This window comes from Pituophis catenifer, unplaced genomic scaffold (genome assembly GCF_029215685.1).
Source record: "Pituophis catenifer annectens isolate HBS135680 unplaced genomic scaffold, rPitCat1.0.hap2 SCAF_4, whole genome shotgun sequence".
Taxonomy (NCBI): Eukaryota; Metazoa; Chordata; class Lepidosauria; order Squamata; family Colubridae; genus Pituophis; species Pituophis catenifer.
This window is the reverse complement of record NW_027256884.1, coordinates 89,456,075-89,480,714: the sequence shown is the minus strand read 5'-3', so window position 1 is coordinate 89,480,714 and position 24,640 is coordinate 89,456,075. Positions and strand designations below refer to the sequence as shown.

The 24,640-nt window shown below is 33.8% G+C and overlaps 1 protein-coding gene across 1 annotated transcript in view; it reads right to left on the bottom strand.

The window, feature by feature from the left end:
* CADM2 (cell adhesion molecule 2) overlaps positions 1-24,640 on the bottom strand; it is a 354,125-nt gene that overhangs the window by 18,058 nt on the left and 311,427 nt on the right. Inside the window, exons 8-9 of the mRNA XM_070943704.1 lie at positions 19,496-19,674; positions 7,225-7,347 (exon numbers count right to left, since the gene is read on the bottom strand). Coding sequence (XP_070799805.1) covers positions 7,225-7,347; positions 19,496-19,674 — 302 coding nt within the window. The remainder of the gene's footprint in view (positions 1-7,224; positions 7,348-19,495; positions 19,675-24,640) is intronic.

The following is a 24,640-nucleotide window of genomic DNA, read 5'->3' as shown; positions in this document are numbered from 1 at the left end:
TGCAATAATTTTTGCAACAGTAAGAAAAATGTTTACTGTTGTTAAGTGGGAATATAATAAATATAATAAAAGTTACTAGCAAGCCATTATAGTGATTGGAGTCCAGTCAATTAAACCGTAGGTGTACTTTACTTGAAGAAAACATTTCACTTTTTTGAAGGAAATAACAATGAAAGTCATCACAAATATTTAGGTGACACAAAGGCTTTATTTTCTTTAAAAAATGAAAGGTTTTTCAGACCTTGGGCATGTAGACGAAGTTTCTAGTAACGTTTTTACTTTTACTGATTTTGATAGTTCAAAAAAAGGAGAAAATACATATAAGAAATGGCCTGCATCAATGACTGTGTTACAGAGTTGTTGGTTTTGACTTCTGTCCACGTTATTTTCAACATAACAAATCTTGCTTGTTTGGGTCGAATATATGTAAGCACATAAACAAACTGAAGAGAGCCACTTTGATGTTGGTGATTAAGGCACATGTTGGTGATTAAGGTTGGTGATTAAGGCACTGATGTTGGTGATTAAGGCACCATGAGTTCTAATCCTGCCTTAAATAATAAAGCCAGCTGGGTGACCTTGAGCCAATCACTCTCACAGCTGTTGGAAAGCAAACTACATCCGAAATGTTACCAAGAAAATGGTATCCAGGCAGTTGCCAGGAGTCAACAATGACACAAAGACACCAAACAAACAAACATCCCTGAAACAATATTGTTTGCTAATTTGCAAGTGTAACAGCATTAGGAAAACAAGATAGGAACAGAACTGCCTTGATAGCCTTGCAAAAGTGAACAGTTCTAGTCATCATTATAAGTAGTGAAATATTTTAATATACTTAGCAATAGTTCAAATACATTACTAAAATTTGCTGGGTTATTTCTGTTTCTTCTTCATTTTGACAAATTTAGTGTTAGAACCAGATTTTCTTCATAGGTTCCTCGATTTATTTGGTTCTTTTGAAAGAATGTCATTTTATTGTGCCTGGAAATAAAGAATTGCATGTCTTTGTTTTCTTCCACATGTTGGCACTAATTTAAGCTTGGTCATAAGAATACTGACTAAATTTACAATTTTTACTTTGACCCACTAATGAAGCATTCCCTCTAGAGAGACCCCGTCCCCTTTTCTTTCAGGATGTGATCCTACCATGTCAGGGCTATTCCTGAATGCAGGTTTACAACTTTCTTGAATGTCATTGTCAGGTTTCGATGTCATCTCAAATAAATTGCACTCCCAAACAATTAATCTTTGCTGAAGTATTCCATTTATTGAGTACGACAGATCTGGCCCCGACTTCGTCGTAGCCGATACTAACCCTCTGACTCCCAAACCCTTCCCTTTCTGTTCCCCAATTCTCATCTTCTCATTGGCCATCTTCCAAGTCAGTCACCCCAGCTTCTGACCTCAACCCACAGGAATGTCCCGCCTCCCATCCCATCTCCTAGGGGATATTATCTACAGAGAAAATAAGTAGGTGAAAAGTCAAGCCTCGTCTCCTCCTTTTTATGGCAGCATCAGAATGCTGACAGTCATATGATGGAAAGAACACCAACCTTTCTCTCTGTCTTCTATAACACTTTATCCCAAATTAAATCCACTGATAGGTCAGTAGGACAAAAGAATGGCATGGAATGATTTACAGCAGGGGTGTCAAACTCAATTTCATTGAGGGCTGCATCAGAGTTGTGCTTGACTTCAGGGAGCTGGAAGGCCGTGTCCAGGGTGGGTGCATCCAGCTCAACGTCTGTTTTGGCCGTGATGGCCTCCTGCAGACCTCTGTCAGAAAAAAAACCATTCCTTGGAAGGGCTATGTGCATTCCTGAGCTGTTTTTGTTGGCAGAGGGCTGCAGGAGGCCATCACGTTTGAAAACGGAGCTCAGGAGGGCCACATGCGGCCCTCCTAAGCTCTGTTTTCACTGGCAGAGGTACCACGGGCTGTCCTTCGCTGATTCCAGGTCACACCATGGGCCAGATCCAGCTCACAGGCCTTGAGTTTGATACCCCTGATTTACAGGGTCAACTTCCAGTTCACCATATTGTTAAATGGGCTATATTTGGTCAGAGCTTTGCCAGTCTTACAGCAGGTGGGTAGTTAATTCTGGAGTTATTGCTGTTACTTGGGTTAGAAAGTTAACCGGCATTAACTCTTATACATTTCACTTCAATATCTTAATTCAATTAAATATGGAAAAGAATGCTGGAAGGAAGTGGACATAGCATCAGCCATAACATTAAACCACAGAATACTCAGAATGGCATTAGATTAGGAAAATAATGTCACCTCCTTGATGTAGGAATTCCTCCATAGAAGGAAAACCAGCAGCTCAAGACAAAATTACCATGAAGAACTGTCATAAATGACCTGAAGAATGGAGAATGCCCTCAATAGCCTACACTAGCTAATACTAGATGGACTGCTTATAACTAAATGGAGCGCTGCTTACAGATAGCATAACAGATATCTCATGCTCCAAGAACTCAGAAAACATCATTACTGAAGTGGAACAAGAAAAGATGTGTGAAGGATATTGTCTATTTATGTCTTCAATAAAAGGTTATTGGGGCATCTTTGCTTTGGGAAAAACAGGAAATGAGGCTGAGCCCTTAGTTACATTTAACAATTAGAAAATTTGTTTCCTAAGATGTTGTTGCCAGAAATTCAATGATCACATTGGCTACAAGAGATTTGTTATGTAGCCAAAGCCCTTAATGTCTTTAAAGGCTCTCATAAAATATTTGGCAGAATAACTAGTATTGTGGCAGAGACAGCACTGATGACAATACACAATTCACTTATCTTTAGTTTGCAAGACACCCAAAATATTGTAATCAGATGTTTTAAATAAACCAAGAACAAGAGATTTCAAATATTTTATTCATTGGAAATACAGGTTCAGCAGTAAATAAGAAGCTACTATAATCTTAAAAGCCAATTATGTGTTTCGAATGTTCTGGGATGTCATGCACTATCTGGTGGCCAGAGGAATGCTATACAGAGGAATGCTGTAATATGAGTTGTAAAAAACAAAGAAACAAATGTAGGATTGTAGTAAGAACAATGAGAATCTTTTCATAATTGATTGAATCTGCACTTAACAAGAATTTGCATGGATAGAATAAATGAATATTTTGTTCCTCTTTTTTTTTTTTGAGTGCAGGGACAGTTGCACTGAATGGCTAGCTGCATATCCTTTTGTTGAGGGAGGAAATTTTGCCAGTTACCTGAGCTTTGGTGATAAAGTTGCCAATGTACTGATGCAGTACCAATGCAGGGGTTTGGATGGGGAGGAATAGAATTTATTTGTTTGTTTGTTTGTTTGTTTATTTGATTGATTGATTTATATGCCGTCCATCTCCGGAGACTCAGGGCAGCTTACAATGCTTTTAAGCAATAGCCTTCATACTTTTGTATACACCTGCTTAGTAGGGCTTTTGCCCCCCCAAGGGGTGTTCTATTTTATACAAAGTCAGCTTATTGCCCCCACAATCCGGGTCCTCATTTTACCTACCTCAGAAGGATGGAAGGCTGAGTCAACCTTGAGCCTGGTGAGAATTGAACTCGCAGTAATTGCAGGCAGCTGGCAGCTAAATACTACTTTAACAATAGTTTAGTCCACTGCACCACCAGGCTCTTGATTTTGGCTTAATCATCACAAGACTTGTGGAGATGGCTGTTTGGGTTATTAATGTTTTCATCATTGATCTTGGATGGTCTTCCTTATTCCTTATTGAAGAGTGGTACACAACTTAGGTGTCCTTCTGGACTTGCAGTTCCAAGAAAAAAAGATAGACACATAGGTCTTTATGACAATTTTATCCTTTCCTTGACGAAGAATGCTCCTCAAACAATCGTTCATACCCTAGTTACCTCACAACTGGAGTATTATACTGTAATCTACATGGCTCTACCTCTCCAATATGTTTGCAGAGTGGGCTCACTCTAGGTCCCCTTATCTTGCAGGACCAAGGAAGTGTGCATTTTTTGTTGCCGCTCGAGATATGAATGTCCTTGGTTCTTAAAATCTGGCTCTATTCTGAAGACTGGGATAAATGTATTTATTGATGAATTTGTGGGACCCCTATAATATGGTTTATTATTTTGGTTATTTATTTCTGACTTCTTAATTGTTTTTTATTATTTTTGGAATTTGTAAGCCATACAGAATTTCATAGAATGTCATGGTGGTCATACCAATGTATGAATTACATTAACATGAATTAAAATTATAGTATCTAGATCAAATATTGGCTTGTTTCAAATATGTAGTCTTTATCATTAAAACAATACGGGATTGTTGATGGAATATATATATATATATATATATATATATATATATATATATATATATATGTAGGTCTTTGGTTATTCGGGTCTTCTCCCACGTAAAATTGGAAGTGTCTTGGCAAGACACTTGCCAAGACACTTCCAATTTTACATGGGAGAAGACCCGAATAACCAAAGACATACAAACACCCGCGAAAACCTGAGAAAACATATATATATATATATATATATATATATATATATATATATATATATATATATATATATATATATATATATTTAAAAAAATAGTTTTTTGAAAAGGGGATGGCAATAAGTAAATTTGTAAATCTCCATAACCATCAGCATTATGTGAGTGAGCCAGAGAAATGAAATTGTTTGGTCATGGTGGGCTAGCTTAATGTCATCCTGAACCAGACTCCAAGCTAGTTTGTGTTCCCAAGTCTTGGCTTCAATGGATAGATCTGTTATGGGATGTCCTTAGTGTTGTTCTCAGAAACCATCCTCTTCCATTTTTTTAAAAAAGTCTTTGCCTCCTCTTCCTCCTCCAGGTTCTAATGCCTTTGTTTATATCAGGGTCTCTAAGCTTGGCAACTTTAAGACTTGTGGACTTCAACTCCCAGAATTCCTTAGCCAGCTCCTGGTTCATATGGTTAATTTTCAAACATACAAAGTATAAAACAACAATTTTTCTTATACAGAACTATGTTTAGATTTCTGGATTCGGTGATTCAAATAGAAAATAATATATTTAAAAAGAATATATTTAATTTAGTGTTACATTGTGGAACTCTCTGAAATTGGTTGATTGCTTGCAGATGTTTCATTACCCAATTAGGTAACATAATCACAATGGTGATTCAGAAGGTCATAAGAACATCACTTAATACATAGATGGAACAAAAGTGAAAATATATCTCTGGCTAAAAAGTAATACAAGACCTTCTGTGAAATAGCACGATCAAACCAGATGTAAAAACTTTCAAAGTTATTTCCTGAACTGTATGCAGATAAAAATATGTTTGGAATAGTTATATTTACAGTCAATTAAAAATGTTATTTCTCAAGGAATATAGCCAATAGTCAACTGTATGTCCCATGGTCATAAGAAATTAGGTTGGTATATAATAACCTAATAGTTAAGATGGAGTTCTCATTACATATTCTATGAAATGGTACATTATTTGGTTACATTTTCTCCATTCCTGCTTGAAACTATTGTTTTAAGCATATTTAGAGAGAAGAATTCCAGAGATCCTGAGATAGAAACAGAAGAGGGAACTGAAAAGCAGGGCTACAATATGGTGCTTCTATCATAGAGTGATCCAAATGATAAATTATAACAGTTAAATAATATTTTTAAAAGATAGATATTTAAATGTAAGTTGATTTAATTGAATATGACTGCATAAAGACATTCTAAACATTTTTTGAAGACATTCCAAAAAGGTTGAGATTCTCTTTTTAAAAAAACTAGTGCTGTTCAAACTGAAAACACACTGTTAAACCTACATCTATAATCTCTTAAACTCAATTGTAATGCTCAGTCAGACATTCAGATGCCTACCCAGGGAAAAGCTGCCCAAAGCATACTATTCTGTGCCTTCCTGAAAGAGTACAAAGTCCCGAAAATGATTTCTTGAGAACCGGGTAACCTGCAGAGCAGAGCAGAGCAGAGCAGAGCAGAGCAGAGCAGAGCAGAGCAGAGCAGAGCAGAGCAGATTACAAAATGGCATATAGTGCTATGCTCCACTTTCACAGATATCTCTACCTAATTTTTGATTTTGTCCTTTCTAACTCCATCCTTGGTACCAAAGGCCATTTCAGTGTCATTCAAGTGTCATGATGAAATGAATACAGATAGTCCTCAACTTATAACACGGGTGTCAAAGTTGCGGCATCAGGTTGCTGTCACGTGATGTTTCGCGATGTTTTTTCCCTTTGCAGAGCTGGGGTGGGTGTGACCTGTGTGTGACCCATCTGGCCCATGGGCCTCCAGTTTGACACCCCTGACTTACAACTACAACTGGCCCCAAAATTTCTGTTGCTAAGTGATATCGTTGTTAAGTGAATTTTGCCCCATTTTATAATCTTTCTTGTGCACAGTTGTTAAGTGAATCACTTCAGTTACTAAATTTATAACATAGTTGTTAAGTGTATCTGGCTTCCCCATTGATTTTGCTTGTCAGAAGGACACACGGCAACCATCATAAATATGAATCAATTGCTTAGCTGAAATAATGAATTCAGCTGTAAGAGTGTAAAGTCTATTTAGAACGTAAATGTATATAACAACATAGGTTGGACGTACAGTGAGTGGGAGAAAGTGGGAATGTGGCAGATTTCTTTTATACAGTACATTTACTTTCCAATAATTTTCTAATTTAATAATGCATTAGACTTCCAAAATGTAAAGTAAATCCTCCACTGAAGGTGAGAAACTATTGAACAAAGCCGTTTATGAAATTAGAAAGTCCTATCATTTTGTTCACTAAACAGAATTATTAAGAAATTATACTAAAATCATTAATCAAACAGTTTTAAATAAATATATGGTTAAATACAAATCTTTTGTACAAAGACAATATATTAGCAACAGAACACAAATGCTCTTAAAAGATAATGTTAATTTAAAATTAAGTAGGTTTGCTTCTAACACAAGTTTAATATGATAATCTTTAAGGAAGCAATTACTTAGGAAAGCAGTTAAAACATCCACCCACATTTATAAATGTCATTAGAGAAAATGCTGTTGAATCATTCACAGCTATGTTAATTGCAAACAACCAAACTGGACTTCTTACTTATCAAAACTAAAATGTGCACAGAAATGTCATTTCTCCTTTAGCATTTTGATCATTCTTTTAAGGCTTCTAGTCCTGTGAGAGCCTATTTATACTGTGATTTTCTGGCCATAACAAAGAAGTATACTGTACCTCGTGTGTTGATGGCTGTTGCCGATGTGACTGTGCCTATGCCTGTTAAGGCTACAGTGGCTGTGACTGTTGCAGTGGTAAGGGAGGGGATGACAGTGGTGGGAAGCAAAATGTTGGAAACATCTGGTGAGTGGAAAAAAATATAACATAAAATCATATCATGCAAACAGAGAGAAGCAGCATAACAATGATTCAGCTTGTCAATGCACATGTGTAGAAAATGTATCAATTAAAACATGCTTAGCACAGATCAACAAAGGTAAGGTAACATACTTTGAAATTCTTGACATTAGATCTCTCTCTTTCTTTTTCTTTTTCTTTCTCGTTCTCTTTCTTTTTTGAATGCTCAAATAGTATCAGACTGAATTTTGGACCAATCAACGAAGAGAATTGTTCAAAAGAAAAATTTTAAAGTCAGAGAGTAAATCTTTATGACAAGAATTCATTTCTTTGCTAAGCCATTTTAAATGCCTTGTACGGTAAGAAAGCAAATATGGATGAAATAACATGCTGTGTCAGCGTGGGAGATGACAACACAATATCATCATGCTAAAATAAATACACATGTTAAGTGATGGTTGTATGTTAAAACACCTACTTTTCAGACAGACTCAATGGAAAAAAAATGTGAGCAAATGACTACTAACTCTAAAAGCTGCTGGTTTTGGTTTGCTTGTCTTCTTCCACATTTTGTTAGAGACACAGTCATCTGCTAAGACCCAGAGCAGAAACACATTAAAAACCCTTAACTTTTATAGGGTTCACTATCGTTCAACAGCATTGGTGAATATTAAGTATATAATGTAAAGAAATAATTTATTAACCTTAATAATTAATGGGGGAGGTGGCAGTTTTGGGAGCTATTCACTTCAATGTGCTAATTAAAAGATTGATCTATAGAGGACACTTACCAGAAGAGAAACAAACAAGCATAATCAGCATTCAGATCATATTCTAAACCAAGAGCTGCTGCATGTCAGTCTAAATGTATTACTGATAATCACATCATAAATTCCCTATTCTAATTCCAAGTGTGCATATGTATGTATGAAAAGTGTATATGAGATAGATATTTTAATTCTGAAAGTGCAATAAACAGAGGATGGGAAAAAAAAACTTCACTCCCTAAAATTTTCACTGCCTGAAGCAAAGTTTTTGTTTGATTGTTTGTTAAAAAGACACAGAAGAAAAGAAAACATGGAAGAAAACTATTGAAAATGTTCAGAAATTTGGCTTTAAGCACTATGTACCTAGGAAACTAGCCACATAGACAGAGTTAAAAACACCATTAGTTCAGGAATAACTAATGATATCTGTGGAGGATAATACAAGTCAGAAATACAGCTTTCATTTTCTTTGAAAACCAGTATCAGAGCATTATTTCTGTGGATACATGGTAAATAAAATCAGGCAGCATCATATAGTGGGATTATTTTCAAAGCATAGAATCCTGAGGTTTAGAATATTTTATGTATACCAGCAGCCTCCATTCACAGCTAATTATTCCACTAGACTTTTTGATTTTAGACCTATTCCTAATGTTTATGCATTACAAATTATATTGCCATTTCAAAAGACTGCCTGTCTTTTCCCTACTTAATACATTTGAGATACCCCAAAATGTCACACTCCCATTCCCAATTAATTAGAGTAAACATTATTATTCTCTAACATTTACTTTTGCAAAATTTTCACCTAGGTATCTATATAACTCTGTGCTTACAACATATTAACATTTAAAGGAGTTCCTCAATAAGAGATAACCCTGGCTATCAAAATTAAGGCAGGCTTTTCAAAATTTAATGTTGCTACATTAATCACAAGGACAAACTACAACATTGTCTGGAGAGCAACTGCCATGACTATTAAACAGAACTGACACTAGTCAACATTAATCATGAATGATCTTTTTTTTAAAAAAAGAAACAACTTGTGCATTTCTTAGCATTATTATGCAAACAGCATAATTCATTTAAAAATGGATAGGTTAGCAATCATGCAAGAAAAAAAAGACTAGAATTTCAGAGTATTTCGCCATATAATAAATATTTTATAACTATTCCAGAAACTGGCTGAGAAGGTATTTACATAACTGAATATGCGCTTCATAAATGTATATGTGAACTACAGCACAATCCTATGCCAAAATCCAGTTTTATGTAAATTTCAAAGTAATGTAAAGGGGAAGAGAAATCACTGAAAACCAAGTGGAGGTTGCCTGTCTTGGATATTATATGACGAGACTAAAAAAACAAAAAACAAACCTGTACCATAAACTATGGTTTTGGGAACAGAAGATAAACTAAAACTTCCCTCAACATAGCTATAATGCCTGTACACTGTAACTTAATCTTATGTCATAGAAAATTAAATTAAAATTATGTCAATGAGTTTTTAATGTTTTTAATGTTTTTTAATTTTTTAATGTCTTTTTATAATGATTTTTTAAATATATTGTGAGCAGCCCTGAGTCTTCGGAGAGGGGCGGCATTAATTAATAAATAAATTAATTAAATAAATTAAATCTTGGAAGAGAATGGCCAAGCAAGGTTAGAGTTGCAAGATAATCTATAAATTGCATTACATTTAGGGATGCAATTGAAAAAAAAGATGCTTGCAGGTTCCAATCTTGGAACTCAGCAGTTCAAACTCAATTAATCTGTAAAAATAGAGCTATTTCACACCAACTACTTATAAGATGTCCTTCTCTCATATCATCCTTGCTTTGCATTAATATCTTCAATAACCTAAGAAAAAAGTATCTTGATTTATTGTGCCAATGTTTTCATTTCAGCACCAAGTTTGTACACTTATTCAATGTTTTTATTGTATTTGTAATTGATTTTTTTCTTTTTTTTTATTAGCTGGTTGAATGTTCTTATGCCTGTTATTTTGTAAATAATGTAATACATTATTAAATTATTATATAGCTCCAAGTAAGACAGGATTATTTTAAAAATATTTTAAACATACATATGTTTGGATGTGGTGTCATTTAAATTCAGCAGAAATGATTATAGCTTGGATGCTTAAAACTGTGAAATTGAGCTTAGTTCATAGAATAATCTAACTATTTCCACTTTCTCACTGGAGTCAAATACATCTATAGGTATTCTTAAAGCTTGCGGATTCTTTTCCAGAAGCTGGTGGTCTTGGAGAAGTAGAAATCTGATACTTCATTTTGCCTCTCCCAGTTACAACAATTTAATTCATGCATATGTTTTTCTAATGGTAGAGTTTCTGGTTGTTTTTGGTTGCTTGATGTTGCCTCTGGCACACAATATGTTTCATTATAATTAATGTTGCTATTACTATTTTTTTCTTTGATTGCCACCTTGAGATGCACATTGATTTTTGTGGCTATATAAATTGATCACAATAACAAAAGCCAAAAAGAAACTATTCAGAGTTATGTCTAATTACTCATGCATTCTGCATTAATTTCTCATTACCACATTTAAACATGTTACCATGTTGAACACACCAAATAAAAATCCTGCACTTGTGTTCATTAAAAAACAAACAAATAAGGAAAAGAAATCCACAAAACTCTATATAATAGGAACATAAGAGTTAGAATACAGCCTCTCTAAGCAATAAGGAGAGCTTGATTTCACACTGAATTGAAATGAATCAATTTTCATGTGTTCTCCTACACATTTTCTATATTATATAAGTCATTGACCTGTACCTCCTTTGATGAAATAAAGCAATAGGATGCTTTAGCATTTAGGATGGCTTCACAGTACCTCCATAGATAGTGGTATAAATAATTAAAACAAAATAGATTAAATGCTAGAGAAATAATGATTAATAAATTATATAGTTTAGCCTCAGGATATTCCTTTTCCTCTTATTAAACAACTGGTGACAGATAAGGAAAACAAACATATGAATTCCAGAATCTGATGACAGTATACAAATCAATATAAGGAAGAATTTATAACCGATTTAATAAAAATGACATCATGCAAGGATTTGGCTTAACCTTAAATGTATTTCTATTGCACTTCCTACATTAAAAACTGCAAAGCACATTTGGATGATGTTGTGAACTAAATTTTGAAATGTATTCACATCATAAACTTACTCTATGGCATAATCCCAATTAAAAATTTCAGGCAAAATTTTTTTGGCTGAAAATAACAGACAATTTATCATCAAATTATTAAATATTTGACTAACCCTTAGCTAATACTTTAAAAATGGTAGCTTTTTAAATTAAACAGTTCAGTTCTGAATATAACAGTATCTTCCAGATGCCATCCATCCATCCATCCATCCATCCATCCATATGTACATACAGGCATACATATATACATGGTTGATACATGAAATAACTGGCCCAAAAGTCAGGAATACTTTTTTTGTTAAAAAAAAAAAGTTAAACTGTTAATAGTAGGATTGGAAAATAATGTAGTACATGATACAACAATAATGTGCTTGTTGGAGAAGATTTTTCACATGTTGGATGATGTTAAGCATGGCAGCAATTTTAGCTGAGGCCACCATCAAATCATGGCCCTTAGACATTTGTTATAGCTACTGTACCTAGATAGCATCACATACTGGCACATCCTGTATGATTACTAAGTTTTCATTGCGTGAGAAGTAAGATTTAGGGCAGCATGATTTTCCACTGGCTCCAGGATGGGAAGAAGTATGGAAAAACAGCTGAGAGACACTGACTCTTCACAGGAGCTCCAAAGCAGAATGGCTCTCATCTTTTTATTGTTTATTTAAGGCCACTTATCAAAACACTTATTTTTATTTGAAATCAATATTCCATAAGTTATAGTACAGACAATAAAAATTAAGAAACAAAAACATTTTGGAAAAATCAAAGAAAAAAACAGAACAAAACTTTAGTTTGCTTTTAAACTTTAAGTTTGGCTAAAGCAACTCCATTTTAACTTTTCATGAACTCTGGGAGAAAGGAAGCAGACTTGTACTAGTGATAGTTAAGGTAATAGGCAAGTGAAATCTGAAAATATGTTTTACTTCTTGAAAATAGGATAATGGGGTCAGTAGCTGGGTATTTTTAGGTCATCCAGTGATGCGTGAAATTGGAAAGCAATTCATCAAGAACAGACAGAGACTGGAAAATAGCAACTGGATATAAGAAAGTGAACAGTTAGCTGCCACGTAGCAAGTCACATTTGGCTTAGTAACCTTAACAGGACAACAAAAGGCAGAGGTGATGTTGAAAAGAATATGTGATTGACCTGCTGGAGAAGAAGCTGTACAGATCTCTGTTGCAAGTCTCCGTTCTCTGAATCTCTATCAATGATAGGCAGTTGTCTTCTTCAACAACCCAGGTCAAGTCTAACCAACTCAGTCATGGAAAGAAGCATATTTTAATATGAATGAGTGAATTTTATTCCACTTTCCTCTTTTCTCCTCATAAAGCTTTATTTTCCTGAATCTCAATGTCTTGTGTTGCTCATTAGATAAGATTAGACTTCTCCAGAGACTGGCAACCAACCACCCGTTTACACTGGTAAGTCATAAGCCATTAACTGTATATAAAAAACAAATATTGACGCGTTGGAGTAAAATTACTATGCAACAAATGCAATCAAAATGAAATTTAGAAGCATTACACCTTCAAACTTTTTAGGAAATGTGAATAAATTTTCATTATTCAATATTTGAATAAAAATTCAAACTCAGAATTTGAGTAGAAATTCAGACAGCAACAGTTTTCATTTGTTATATTAGATATATCTGTATATACCTGGGCAGTTTTCATGTCTTTTATGATGATAGCCAATGGAAATTAAAAGTTATTAATACTGATTGTGCCAGAAAATAAATTGTAAATAATTTCTTGATAAAAGATTATACAATATAAAATAATGTAATAAGAAACAGAGTGAGTAGATTACTTGGGTTTATAAAAATATAAGACTTGAAATATGGAAACTTGCTATCAAAGAACTTAACATAATGATTTGCATTGTTATTTATCCTTCCTCTTACCAACTGCTATTGCATTTCTTTCTCGGTTTTCTTTTTTACTGCCTTGCTTGGCTGACTACTCTAGTTTATTTTATGCAACCAAAAATGAAGCAAGGACCAAACAGTTGAGTACTCACTGAGTTGTTTAGAACCTCGAATCGCAACGTTCTTGAGAAACCTTGTTGGTACAAACTGATATCTCTATTGTAGCTTTTTTCCATACAAAGAGATTGAAGCCTAATAATTTGTATTATGATAATGTATTAAGGGATGGTTGAATGTTTAGAATGCAAAAAAGTCCAGATTTAATCCATAGTACTGAGCAAAGGAAAATTTACTCTGGGATCCCCTGATATTCACTTTGATACATCCTTTCTAACAAACACCTCTGGTTCTTCATGACATGGCATCTCTTGCTTGGTGTACCAGATTTGTAGCTAGCTCCTGCTGTCACTCTATCTGTTCTAGGTGTACAGTATGTCACCTGAAGTCTACACTTAGCTTCCTCAATCTGACCCTTGATAAAAAAAAAATATATATATAAATGCTAGAATTAAAATGCAGGCATTCAAAGATGAAAAAGAAAATTCAAGATCTATCCGTATCATGATGAAACAACTTAGAAGAATAGTTCAGAAAAAAATGCAGTGCTCCAAGCAGACCATAATATAGCTACAAATTACCTGTTCTCTGCTCCAAAAAGATTGGCTAGAAGTTTCAAATTAATATTACAGTTTAAAAGAAAATAATAGTGTAAATCAGATTTCTTGACAGATAAAAAGGCAGATGAATAAAACTGTAAGGTTTCTTATTCAATTTAGAAAAAAAATAAATCTAGAGCAAAATCATTCTTATCTGTTTCTTTAGAAATAGCTGCTATTTGAAGTATATGTTTTTCTATTTCCTGGACTTTCCCTTTGCTTGTGATTTCAAAATTTAATCTGAAGCTACTGGGAATATGAGATAAACTCTGTTCTTTTTCAGCTTTGGTTCAGCAACTTCTCTTGGAGAGCTATTTTTTATTTTCAAAACTCTTTCACTTCCCAGCCTAGCTAGAAGATGTATCTGCCTTTATGTACAAAACGAAAAACATTTGTCCCTCATGGGAATGTGCATTCTGTACCTGGCCAGCAGCATGTATTACGGTGAATGTCTGACAAGTACACACATTTAGAAGTCAGCCATTGCAAAAAATTTTACAGAAAGAAAGAAAGAGTTGAAACCTCTTATATCATTAATGTAATAGTTTATCTGTGCTCCATATTCAGTGTTCCAGTGTCTTCCAGTCAGATTGGAAAACATGTACAGTATGTACATGTACAGCTAATACAAACATAAATATGCTAATTGTCTAGATTTGATAAATGACAATTTCTTAGATTTGAGTTTATATCTTTAGATAATTTCAGTAATTACGGTACTTTATGCCAATGTGGAAGCATGATTTTAAATGTTGGACTATAAAGAAAGTTTATGTGAACCTATTTTAATAATATAGACAAAAATTTTGACACAAGTTATTTGGTTTTTGTAATTCTGTAAGTTTTTTAATGGTACTTTACTTATTTATTTCATTTGTTTGTATCCCACTTTTGTTATTTTTACAAATAACTCAAGACAGTAAACATATCTAGCATACCTTCCTCGTCCTATTTTCCCTACAACAACAACCCCATGAAGTGAATTGGCTTAGAGAGAGTCATTGTCCCATGGTCACCCAGCTGGCTTTCATGGGTAAGGCAGGACTAGAACTCATGGTTGTAATATGATGCCTTAACAACTAGACCAAACTGATATATTCACAAATAAAATACACAGATTATTTTTTCCAAAGTTCAGTTAACAGTTGCTTACACAAGATACTGATTTTGTCATTTGTGATTGAATAAACTGCTGAGACATTTCCTGCTGTTGTTTCATCATCTTCGTCACTGTTAGAACCTCAGTTTCAATGTAACTTATCAAGTAGTTTCTTAAATGAGAATGGTTTAAAATGTAACTTGTACAACAAAATTAAAAATAATTTTAAAAGTAATCCTTGGAGATGCAATGAGACAGATTTTAAAGGGTTCTTTATGTTCATAACTTGCTGATTACCTACAAAAATAAATTAATTTAAGGTATAAATTAATTTTTTTAAAAAATCTTTACTTATATTTCTATGTAAAAATCTTTACAATCACAAATCGGAAAGTAACATTCAGTTACTTTAAATTCAGTAAAGTAAAAATGCAATTTTTTCCATATCTAAACTTATTTGCCACTAATTTGATGATACTGGCTATGCTTCATATATTATATAGTGTTAATGAAACAGTAATATACTTGATTCAAAAAAATGTAATATAGATGTATCTCATAGAGGTATCCATATTTTAAAATAAATATGTATCATCTGCTACCCAAAAAGAGAAAAAGGAGGGAAATAGTGTGTGTGAGAGAAAATAATTGAATTTTTTTTAAAAAAGAAAATGTTTGTCATGTTTGGAAAATTGAAATATAAAACTTATATCTGACCCAGTGATTTGGGAAACTGGTTTTTTTCTTAAAAAATAATTTCTCCAAGATTCTGTGCAAATAACATTTGGAAGACTAGATTTGCTTCAGCTGACTTTTTCCATTGCACAGGTTTCTAAAGAGTCTTTAGCATAATGATATTCTAGAAGAATTGTTTTATCCTCTTATAAACGGAGTTGACTTATCATTAACTATAACATTAGAACTGTTCAAGATGCTTACCACAAGTGTTGATTCAATGCAAAAATAATATTTTAAAAGACAAAGGGCTATTCAATATTAAATTAACTAGTTAGCATTTTTTTTCTCTTACTCAGGCTACATGCTGAATTATTAGCTGACTTTCAACCGTAAATCTGATGCGTTTTACAATCTACAGTGAGAAAGAATTCAAGTGAGTGAAAAACACAAATATACTTTTGTGAAGGCATCGCAATTTCCTATTCCACTAAATCTAGCAATCAGCTCAGATTCTTTTTCTTCTCAGTTTGGAGGTAAGATAGATTGATAGATCACTAGACAGAGAGATAGCCAGCCAGAGAGACTGATTGACTGACACATTTGTGTATATGCATAAATGATCCATTAGGGTTATTTTTATATTTCACATTTTAAGAATCACATCATGAGATGCTAGAAAAACAAAATAAATTTACACATACATGATGAATGAATATGTTTTTTGTTTAGATTCATAAGATTTCAATTCATTGTATACTGAGATAAGCCAATGGAAGGTTTACAGTTGTTTTTCAAATTTCTAAAACAAGAACAGAAATTAAGAACAGAAAAGGAGCTAGAGAGAATGGTGCTAATATTTAAGCCATGAGTGCTTCAACTTTTACTCTTTCCGATGTTTTACTCTTTTATAAGAAACAGATTGAGGCATAACTCATAATCATGTCACATGAACAATTGGAGAAAAATGAAATGAAATGTGTAGTCACTATTCTGCTGAGCTCCTATAAATGTCCTGAGCATATTTTGGAAGGAAACTATTTTTTTTTGGTTCTGTGCTTGGTATTCTTAAACTGAACTGTTAAAGAGAGAAAAGATTATCGTAAGTTCCCTTACCCAACTAAAATGCTTAATACCTCTATATTGGAAGAATATATCATTTGTGCAAAATGAAGATAAGGGTATATGTCCTCTATTAAAAGTCAAAAACTTTTTCCCATGTTCACACTGCAAAGACTAAAAGAGTCCCATCTGAAGCAATCCAAAAACCTATACTTATAATCTTATTGGTCAAAAACAAGACAAGAATAAGAAATTATCTGTCTGTAACATCAAATTGTATGAAAAAAACATTTGACCACAAACACTGCTAAATAATGGAACTTTTAAAAACTTGTAAATGCCAGGAAAATCTTATTTTGTTTCTAATGAGTCTAGTGTTGCTAAACTAACACTCTTTCCCTCATAAACTGCAATTATTCTCTGTAGTTCTAAATCTATATTTGCAGAAATTTAATTAGGATTTTAAAAAAAACCCACACCTCAATTACCCATTACAGAAAATGTCAGCAAGGTCAATTCTCAGCTACATAATATGAAAGACTACCAAATTACAAAATGTGTCAGCAACTAGGCAATGATAAACTTTTATCATTACAACGTAATCTTTATAATGACACTTTTGTTCTGATTCCCATTGAGCTAGATAATCAGATCAACAGGGTGCAAACAATTAACTAGTAGCAAAAGGAAAATGATTTAATAAACTTTAATGCACTCATATTTCTAAACATTTATCATGCTATGGTACTAAAAATTATAGCAAAATATATGATGGTTTCTGAAAATTTCTTATATGGAAGGAATTATACGAAGGAAAGCTTGCATGAAGAAATGTATATTTATTTGTTCACTGATAAATTGCTTTCTGTACAGAAATTTTCTCAATGAGTAGTGGCCAAGCGAAGGTCACTGGTACATGTGTTCTGAGGGGTGGGGGGGAGGAGTGGTGTGTGTGAATATATAAACTTTACATTAAAATAAAAAAAAATCTGATTTTGACTTTTGAAAATCATTGGGTTGCTATCACAAATTTTCTTCCATAGTAGTTGTGTTTATATAGGCCTGACCACAATGATCTTTAAGAAAACATTAAAGAATTGCTTCATGCCACAGACATTGGATTAATGATGGAGTGTGATCCCCCTAATTGCTTTGTAATTTTGAAGTACTGTGTAAACTATTGCCTCCCTGCTTCAGTTTTTTGTGATCACCCTTTTGTATTTTTTTAAATACTTGTTTATCTTTTGTAAGATGTTCGGAATTACTGGTGAGTGGGTGGCCCTAGAAATGCCCCCAATACATCAACTAACTAACTAACTAACTAACTAACTAACTAACTAACTAACTAACTAACTACAAAATATCCATTTACCAGAAAAGAATCAGTTGAATTTGGTCCCTGATTCAAATTCATTATATCTCCATTGTCAAACTTTTTCTGGCTGTCATCGTCACCTTTTTTATATTTGAAGAACTATAATGGATGATATTGCCAAAGAGTACCCTGCTTCCCCCAAAATAAAACATCCCCTGATAATAAGCCCAATGGGCTTTTGAGCACATGGCAATAAACCCAAGCACTTATTCTAAGGTTCAAAAAAATATAAAACAGGGTCTTATTTTTGGGGAAACACTGTATCATATGTTTGGCACCTCTTGCTTTCTATATACAGTACTAATCAAATGGACTTTGATGAAGCTAAGAGTCGACAGAATATCGAATAGGTGTTCAAGAATGGAGAAGGTAGTTTATTGTAAGAGAACAATTTTGAAAGTTTGCTTTAAAAAGCTAGGAAACATAAATAATTGAAACTTTTTGAAAATACTAGAACATCTGATCCATACACATAATCTCTACATCATATATATCAATACCTTTGCCACTAACGTAATGCAAATTTTGATCTCTGGGATGATTTTGAAAATTGTAGTTCAACAACACAACCACAAGTGACTAATTAAAAAGTGTGTGTGTGTGTGTGTGTGTATATATACACACAAAATGTAGCTAGTAATCTTGAACCAACTAATGCAATCACTATAGATAAAATTAATTCCATACTTTTACTAAACACATAAAGTTATTCTGAAAAATAAAAACTGCACATGAGTCTGCAGTGACTCAGATAAAATATTAACTGAAAGTATGAAAATTAAACACTTCGTACACATTGCTTGTTCTTCGCACTTTTTTTTTTAAATACAGAAACATTGTTTTATGAGAATATAAATTCCTTTTAAAATTTTAGGTAAGGCCTGATTAAATAGAATTTGGGATGTTCAGATATAAAACATAATATCCTAGGTAAACAAACAGATTCCATGGTCACTTTCCATATAAAACTCTTAATCAATAAACAACACTTTTGCAAAATTTTTTTATTTTTTTCCTTTGCCATTTGAAGACATCCTGTTTGAAGCACTAATTTATATTTTGTTCAGAAGTTACAATTAGGTCTCCTTCACCGGCCCTGTTTAAGCACCCACTAGACAGTCATTTGTTTTGGATACTTGAATTTGGATTTCTGCAGTCAATGGTGCAGAACTTGAGAGCCTGAATGGCAAATTCTGTTTATGATTTTTCTCTCTCTCAGTCATTTAATGTATGAAAACAACTTCCATCAACAATATATTCTCTGTCTTTGTTACATACGCATATATTCATCAACTGCAAACAACTTTAATACTTTTCCAAGTTTATAAATATTTTATAAATAAAATGTATTACAGCACATGCAAATATGCAGTATCATATCAGTAATAAAGTACTCACCATGTATAATAAGAACATACTCTGCACTGTTTAGGCCAATAGAGTTTTCTGCTTCACATCTGTAAGTACCATTGTCCGTTCTATTTAGGGGATTAATGTGTAGCTCCCTACCATTGATAACCATTCTTTCTGGATCTGGTAATTCTCCACCATCCTTTGTCCATAATACAGGATCTGGTCTATAAAAAAAATACATGATAAACCATATTATTATTATCTCTTTTAATCATTAAATGTGAAATTCAGTCAATTGAACATATTATTATTATTATTATTATTATTATTATTATTATTATTATTATTATTATTATTATTATTATTATTATCTGGGTGACCTCAACTAAATATTTATAAAAAATAATATATACTGAACTAACCCAACAGAGATTCTTTATGCAGCAAGTATAAGAGCAAAAAGAGAGTCATTCTGATTAGTAGTTAAGGCACCCAGACAGAAACAAGGCACAAAGCCAGCTTGATGATTTTAAGCTAGTCACTCTATTTTGACAAAATAATCCAGATATCTTCAGCCATAGGATGTTTGGTAAACGACTGTACATCTGTCTTTAAGGCCAGTTGAATCTTGGAAGTTTGATAGACACAAAGCATCCATTTTGGTACCCTTGTTAATCACTGAAAGCACAAGGACAGATTTTACTGATTGATCTGAATTCTGAGCACCAAATTTTCTCTGGCCACATGGGCATAATTGCTTTAATATCCACAATTTCAGTGACAGAGGACAATTTTAAAAAGTGAATTATTTGAAAGAAATATCTAATAACAGGTCAATACTTTCCCCCCATTGTTCTAATTATTTGCAACTCTGAATGCAGCTCTAACCCTAAAAGATTATAATTACAAAAAGTAAAAATTAAAATTAAAATAGAAAGTAATAGTAAAAGGTGCAAAGCAAAAAATAGGAAAGAAAGAAAGAAAAGAAAAGAAAAGAAAAGAAAAGAAAAGAAAGGTAAGACTATAATAAAAGAAATTAAAAGGAATATATAAAGACATGCTCCCAACCTTCATCACAAGCATAAACAATATTGGTAACTTTTCACTTCTGTTAAATTACAACAAATGATGTCTTCTTCCCATATCCCTTCTCTTATCTATAAACAAATCCATAAAGCACCATCATTTTAGTCTTTTTGTTAGCAAAAGTCCATTAAGTATCAGAAATAACATATCTATTTTATTCTTGATCAAATAAATCAACTTTATATTTGTTTCTTCAAACAATCTTAATCTTTAGTGTTTTCAAGCAATGTTGACACTGGAAATGCGTTTTATATTAATCATTCACATTCTTCAAAGGTTGTTATAAATAAATATTCAGATATAGTTTTTTGGATGAACTTAATTGCTTAATGAACATAATTGTCACTAAGATTTATTTATTTATTTAATTTTATTTTATTTAACATGTTTACATAGCTGCCCATCTCACTAAACATGACTCTTGACAGCATACAATCAATTATTAAAAAATAAACAAAAACAAGATAAATAAAAACATGCTTTCAGGAAAAGGTACATATAAACACAATACAACCATTAAAATAGTAGAAAACAACTACTTTAGTACATAATTCAGGTTCATAGTTTAATAGCAGGATAAAATAATAACTCCTTTAAAACAATAATGAAGACTATAATTAATTAAGTCAATAGCTGACTTCACACATTGCTAAAAATTACAGTGGGGTAAAAGATATTGAAAAGTTTAATCATTTAAATCAGGAAAGAAAATGAAAATACATTGAGTAACAATTAAAGTACCTACCGCGTTTCCCTGAAAATGAGACCCACACTGAAAATCAGCCTGATTTTTTTTTTTGCAGTGGGCCTAATATAAGACCTAACCCAAAAATAAGCCCAGGGAGATGGGCATGGCCAGCATGAGAGGTAATGAGCATGTGGGGGCTGATGGTGTCCAGCAGCAGCCGCAGCCTGCCAGATCCCTTGGCACAATGCAAATACCGATAAGTCAGAACTTGGAGGCAGAGGCGGGGGGGAGAAGACTGGTGATTCGGATGTGCTGCGTGGCTGCCTGACTCATAGAAGGCTCGCGAGAAGCTTGTGCTGTAGTACCGGTGGCACCAGCAGGCAAATTGTTCCATTCCCAAGTGCTCCATAAGCGACCAAACACTTTTCGCCCAGACAGAGAAATGATGGAGACTTGAGCTTGCAAAGGGGATAGTTTGAAATGGAGTAATTAGCTCCCTTTCAAAGCATCCCTTTGCAAGCAGACAAAGCTTTGTCTCCCTCTGGATGAAAAGTGTTTGGGAACTTCCGTTCCACTGCCTGCAGCGTCAATAAGGGCCAAGATCTCATCACACCTTGGCCTCCACCTGCCCTGCCAGGAGGATAGAGCCCCACGAGGCCAGCAGCAGTATGGGCAGCTGCTTGATGGCCAGCATGGTGCCTGCTGTGGCCGAGTAGTGTGTCAGCAACAGCTGGACCAACAGGCAGGGTGGGTGGAGATTGTGGCATGCCGAGAGCTTGGTCCATTGCAGCTGTGGGCAAGCAGACAGTGGCCCCCTCCTACTGTTAAAAAAAATAAGGCCTCCCTGAAAATAAACCCAATTATCTATTTTCAAGCCCAAAAGAAAATAAGATTGGTTCTTATTTTTGAGGAAACATGGTAACTATTACTAGGTGTTGTTGTTTTTTTGTTTTTCTTATGTGGTTTCTTTTTTAAATTGAAGTTTGGATAATTATTTAATATACAGAGGATCACTTTCAATGCAGTATATACAGCATTTTAAATAGAAATACATAGCTATTTTGAAGGAAGGGCAGATGAGACATATAACCCAGCTAACATTAAGTTTTTATTTACATTTAGAATCCATGATTACATTTTCCAGAGTAATAATAAGAAATCAATTTTTAGTACCCAAGAAATCTTTTAGATATGCTTTTTGTTTTTTTTTTTGCTTCAGAGTTCATACCTCTTTGTTTATGGCTCAATGTTCAAATAGGAATATCTTTAAAAATGATGGCTAACAGTCCCCTTCCTCTTCTTTCAGATATTTTTCCCATGAAGCATTATAAATAACCCCAATTATATTTTAAATATTAAGCATAACAATGATATGTTTCTGGAATATAAACACAAATTGTTTGATTCAATGTTCTATTTTTAGTTAAGTCTTCTCCCTTTATATTTTGTTTTATTTGGTAGAGAGATAACAGTGCATTCCTGTGCACAGATAGTCAAAACAAAACAAAACAAAACAAAACAAAACAAAACAAAACAAAACAAAACAAAACAAAACAAAACAAAACAAAACAAAACAATTAAAAACAAAACAATTAAAAACAAAACAATTAAAAACAAAAGTAGGGCACTAAGAACTCCAACTGGAAACTCACTTCTATGGTTCACGAGCCTTGTGTAGCACATAGACTATGATCATTAGATTCCCCCCCTATGATAACATTTCCAAATTTTAATAACACTATTTGGTACCACTTTTTCTAAATAAAAAATACAGTAAATTAATAAAAGTAAATATTTCCCCAAACTATGAGAAAAAGAAAAGCCTGACCTCAGTTATATGCATTTTAGGAACACAGTGACTCACAAGGCTAAGACACTGGGCTGACAATCAGCAGGTTTGCATTTAAGACCCTGTTGCTGCGCAGGGTGGGGTAACTCCTGTCACATGGTTGAGCTCCTGCTTACCCAGCAATTTGAAAGTGGATGACTGCAAGTAGATAAATGGGTACCAACTTAACAGAGTCATGAAAGGAACCCCCAACTGGACATCCACTGGGCAATGGTAATGTCACTGTTCAATCCTTTCAACTTGGAAGAGTTTTGGCAGTCCCGACACAACTAGTAGTGTAGTACTATACTAGTAAAAGGGACACGGTGGCTCAGTAGCTAAGACACTGAACTTGTAGATCAAAAGGTTGGCAGTTCAGTGGTTCAAATCCCTAGTGCTGCGTACTCTGGGACAAGTAACTCCTGTTACTTGTCCCAGCTTCTGCCAGCCTAGCAGTTCAAAAGCACGTAAAAAATGTAAGTAGAAAAATAGGGACCACCTTTGGTGGGAAGGTAACAGTGTTTCATGCACCTTTGGCATTTAGTCATGCCGGCCACATGACCATGGAGACATCTTCTAACAACACTGGCTCTTCGGCTTAGAAACGGAGATGAGCACTGCCCCCTACAGTCGGGAATGACTAGCACATATGTGCAAGGGGAACCTTTACCTTTACCTTTCCTATACTAGTAACTATATGCATGGTGAAGCTTTTTCCCATTTTTCTCTACCAATTCATTGCTTTGTATTCTGCAAGCTTTAACTTCTATCCCAAACATGATAGTGTTCAGCCCCCAAAAGCTGCCCATCTCTCATGTATAGACAGTATCCCTATACTGATTTACCTGGTAATACACTCCATTTCTAAGTAAACACAGACAAAACTATACTGCTAGAGACAACATAACTAGAGAATAAAACAGACAGTGTAAGTGCAACACAATATAGAGATGGTGTTTCTGGTTTTTTTTTTTTTTTTTTGCTTTAATTTATATGCTGCCCTTCTCCGGAGACTCAGGGCGGCTTACAATGCGTTAAGCAATAGCCTTCATACTTTTGTATATTTTATACAAAGTCAGCTTATTGCCCCCACAATCTGGGTCCTCATTTTACCTACCTTTGAAAGGATGGAAGGCTGAGTCAACCTTGAGCCTGGTGAGATTTGCAGTAATTGCAAGCAGCAGATGTTAATAACAGTGCTTTAGTCCACTGTACTATCAGGCTCTTGAAGAAAATATGCTGTTATGAAAACTTTGTCAGCTTAGTTAGGATGAGGAACAAATTCTCCCTTTGGTTTAAAGAGAGGGAGAAACTTTGTGAGGCTATCAAGATTCTGTATTATACCTTATAACAACAAACTAGATTTCCAGTACTGCTTCTGGTGTCTGTTTCTTGATCTGACCTACTAAAAATGCTGACATCAGTCTTGAAAGCCTCATTATTTTCAATTTGGAAAAATATCAAACCTTTGCTTTGATTATATAGATGGTGTCAGATCCTTGGAACATTTCATTGTCTGTCAAACAACTTGCTGAAATATTGTTATAACATCAACATTAAATGGATATTCAAATAACAAACTTCCACA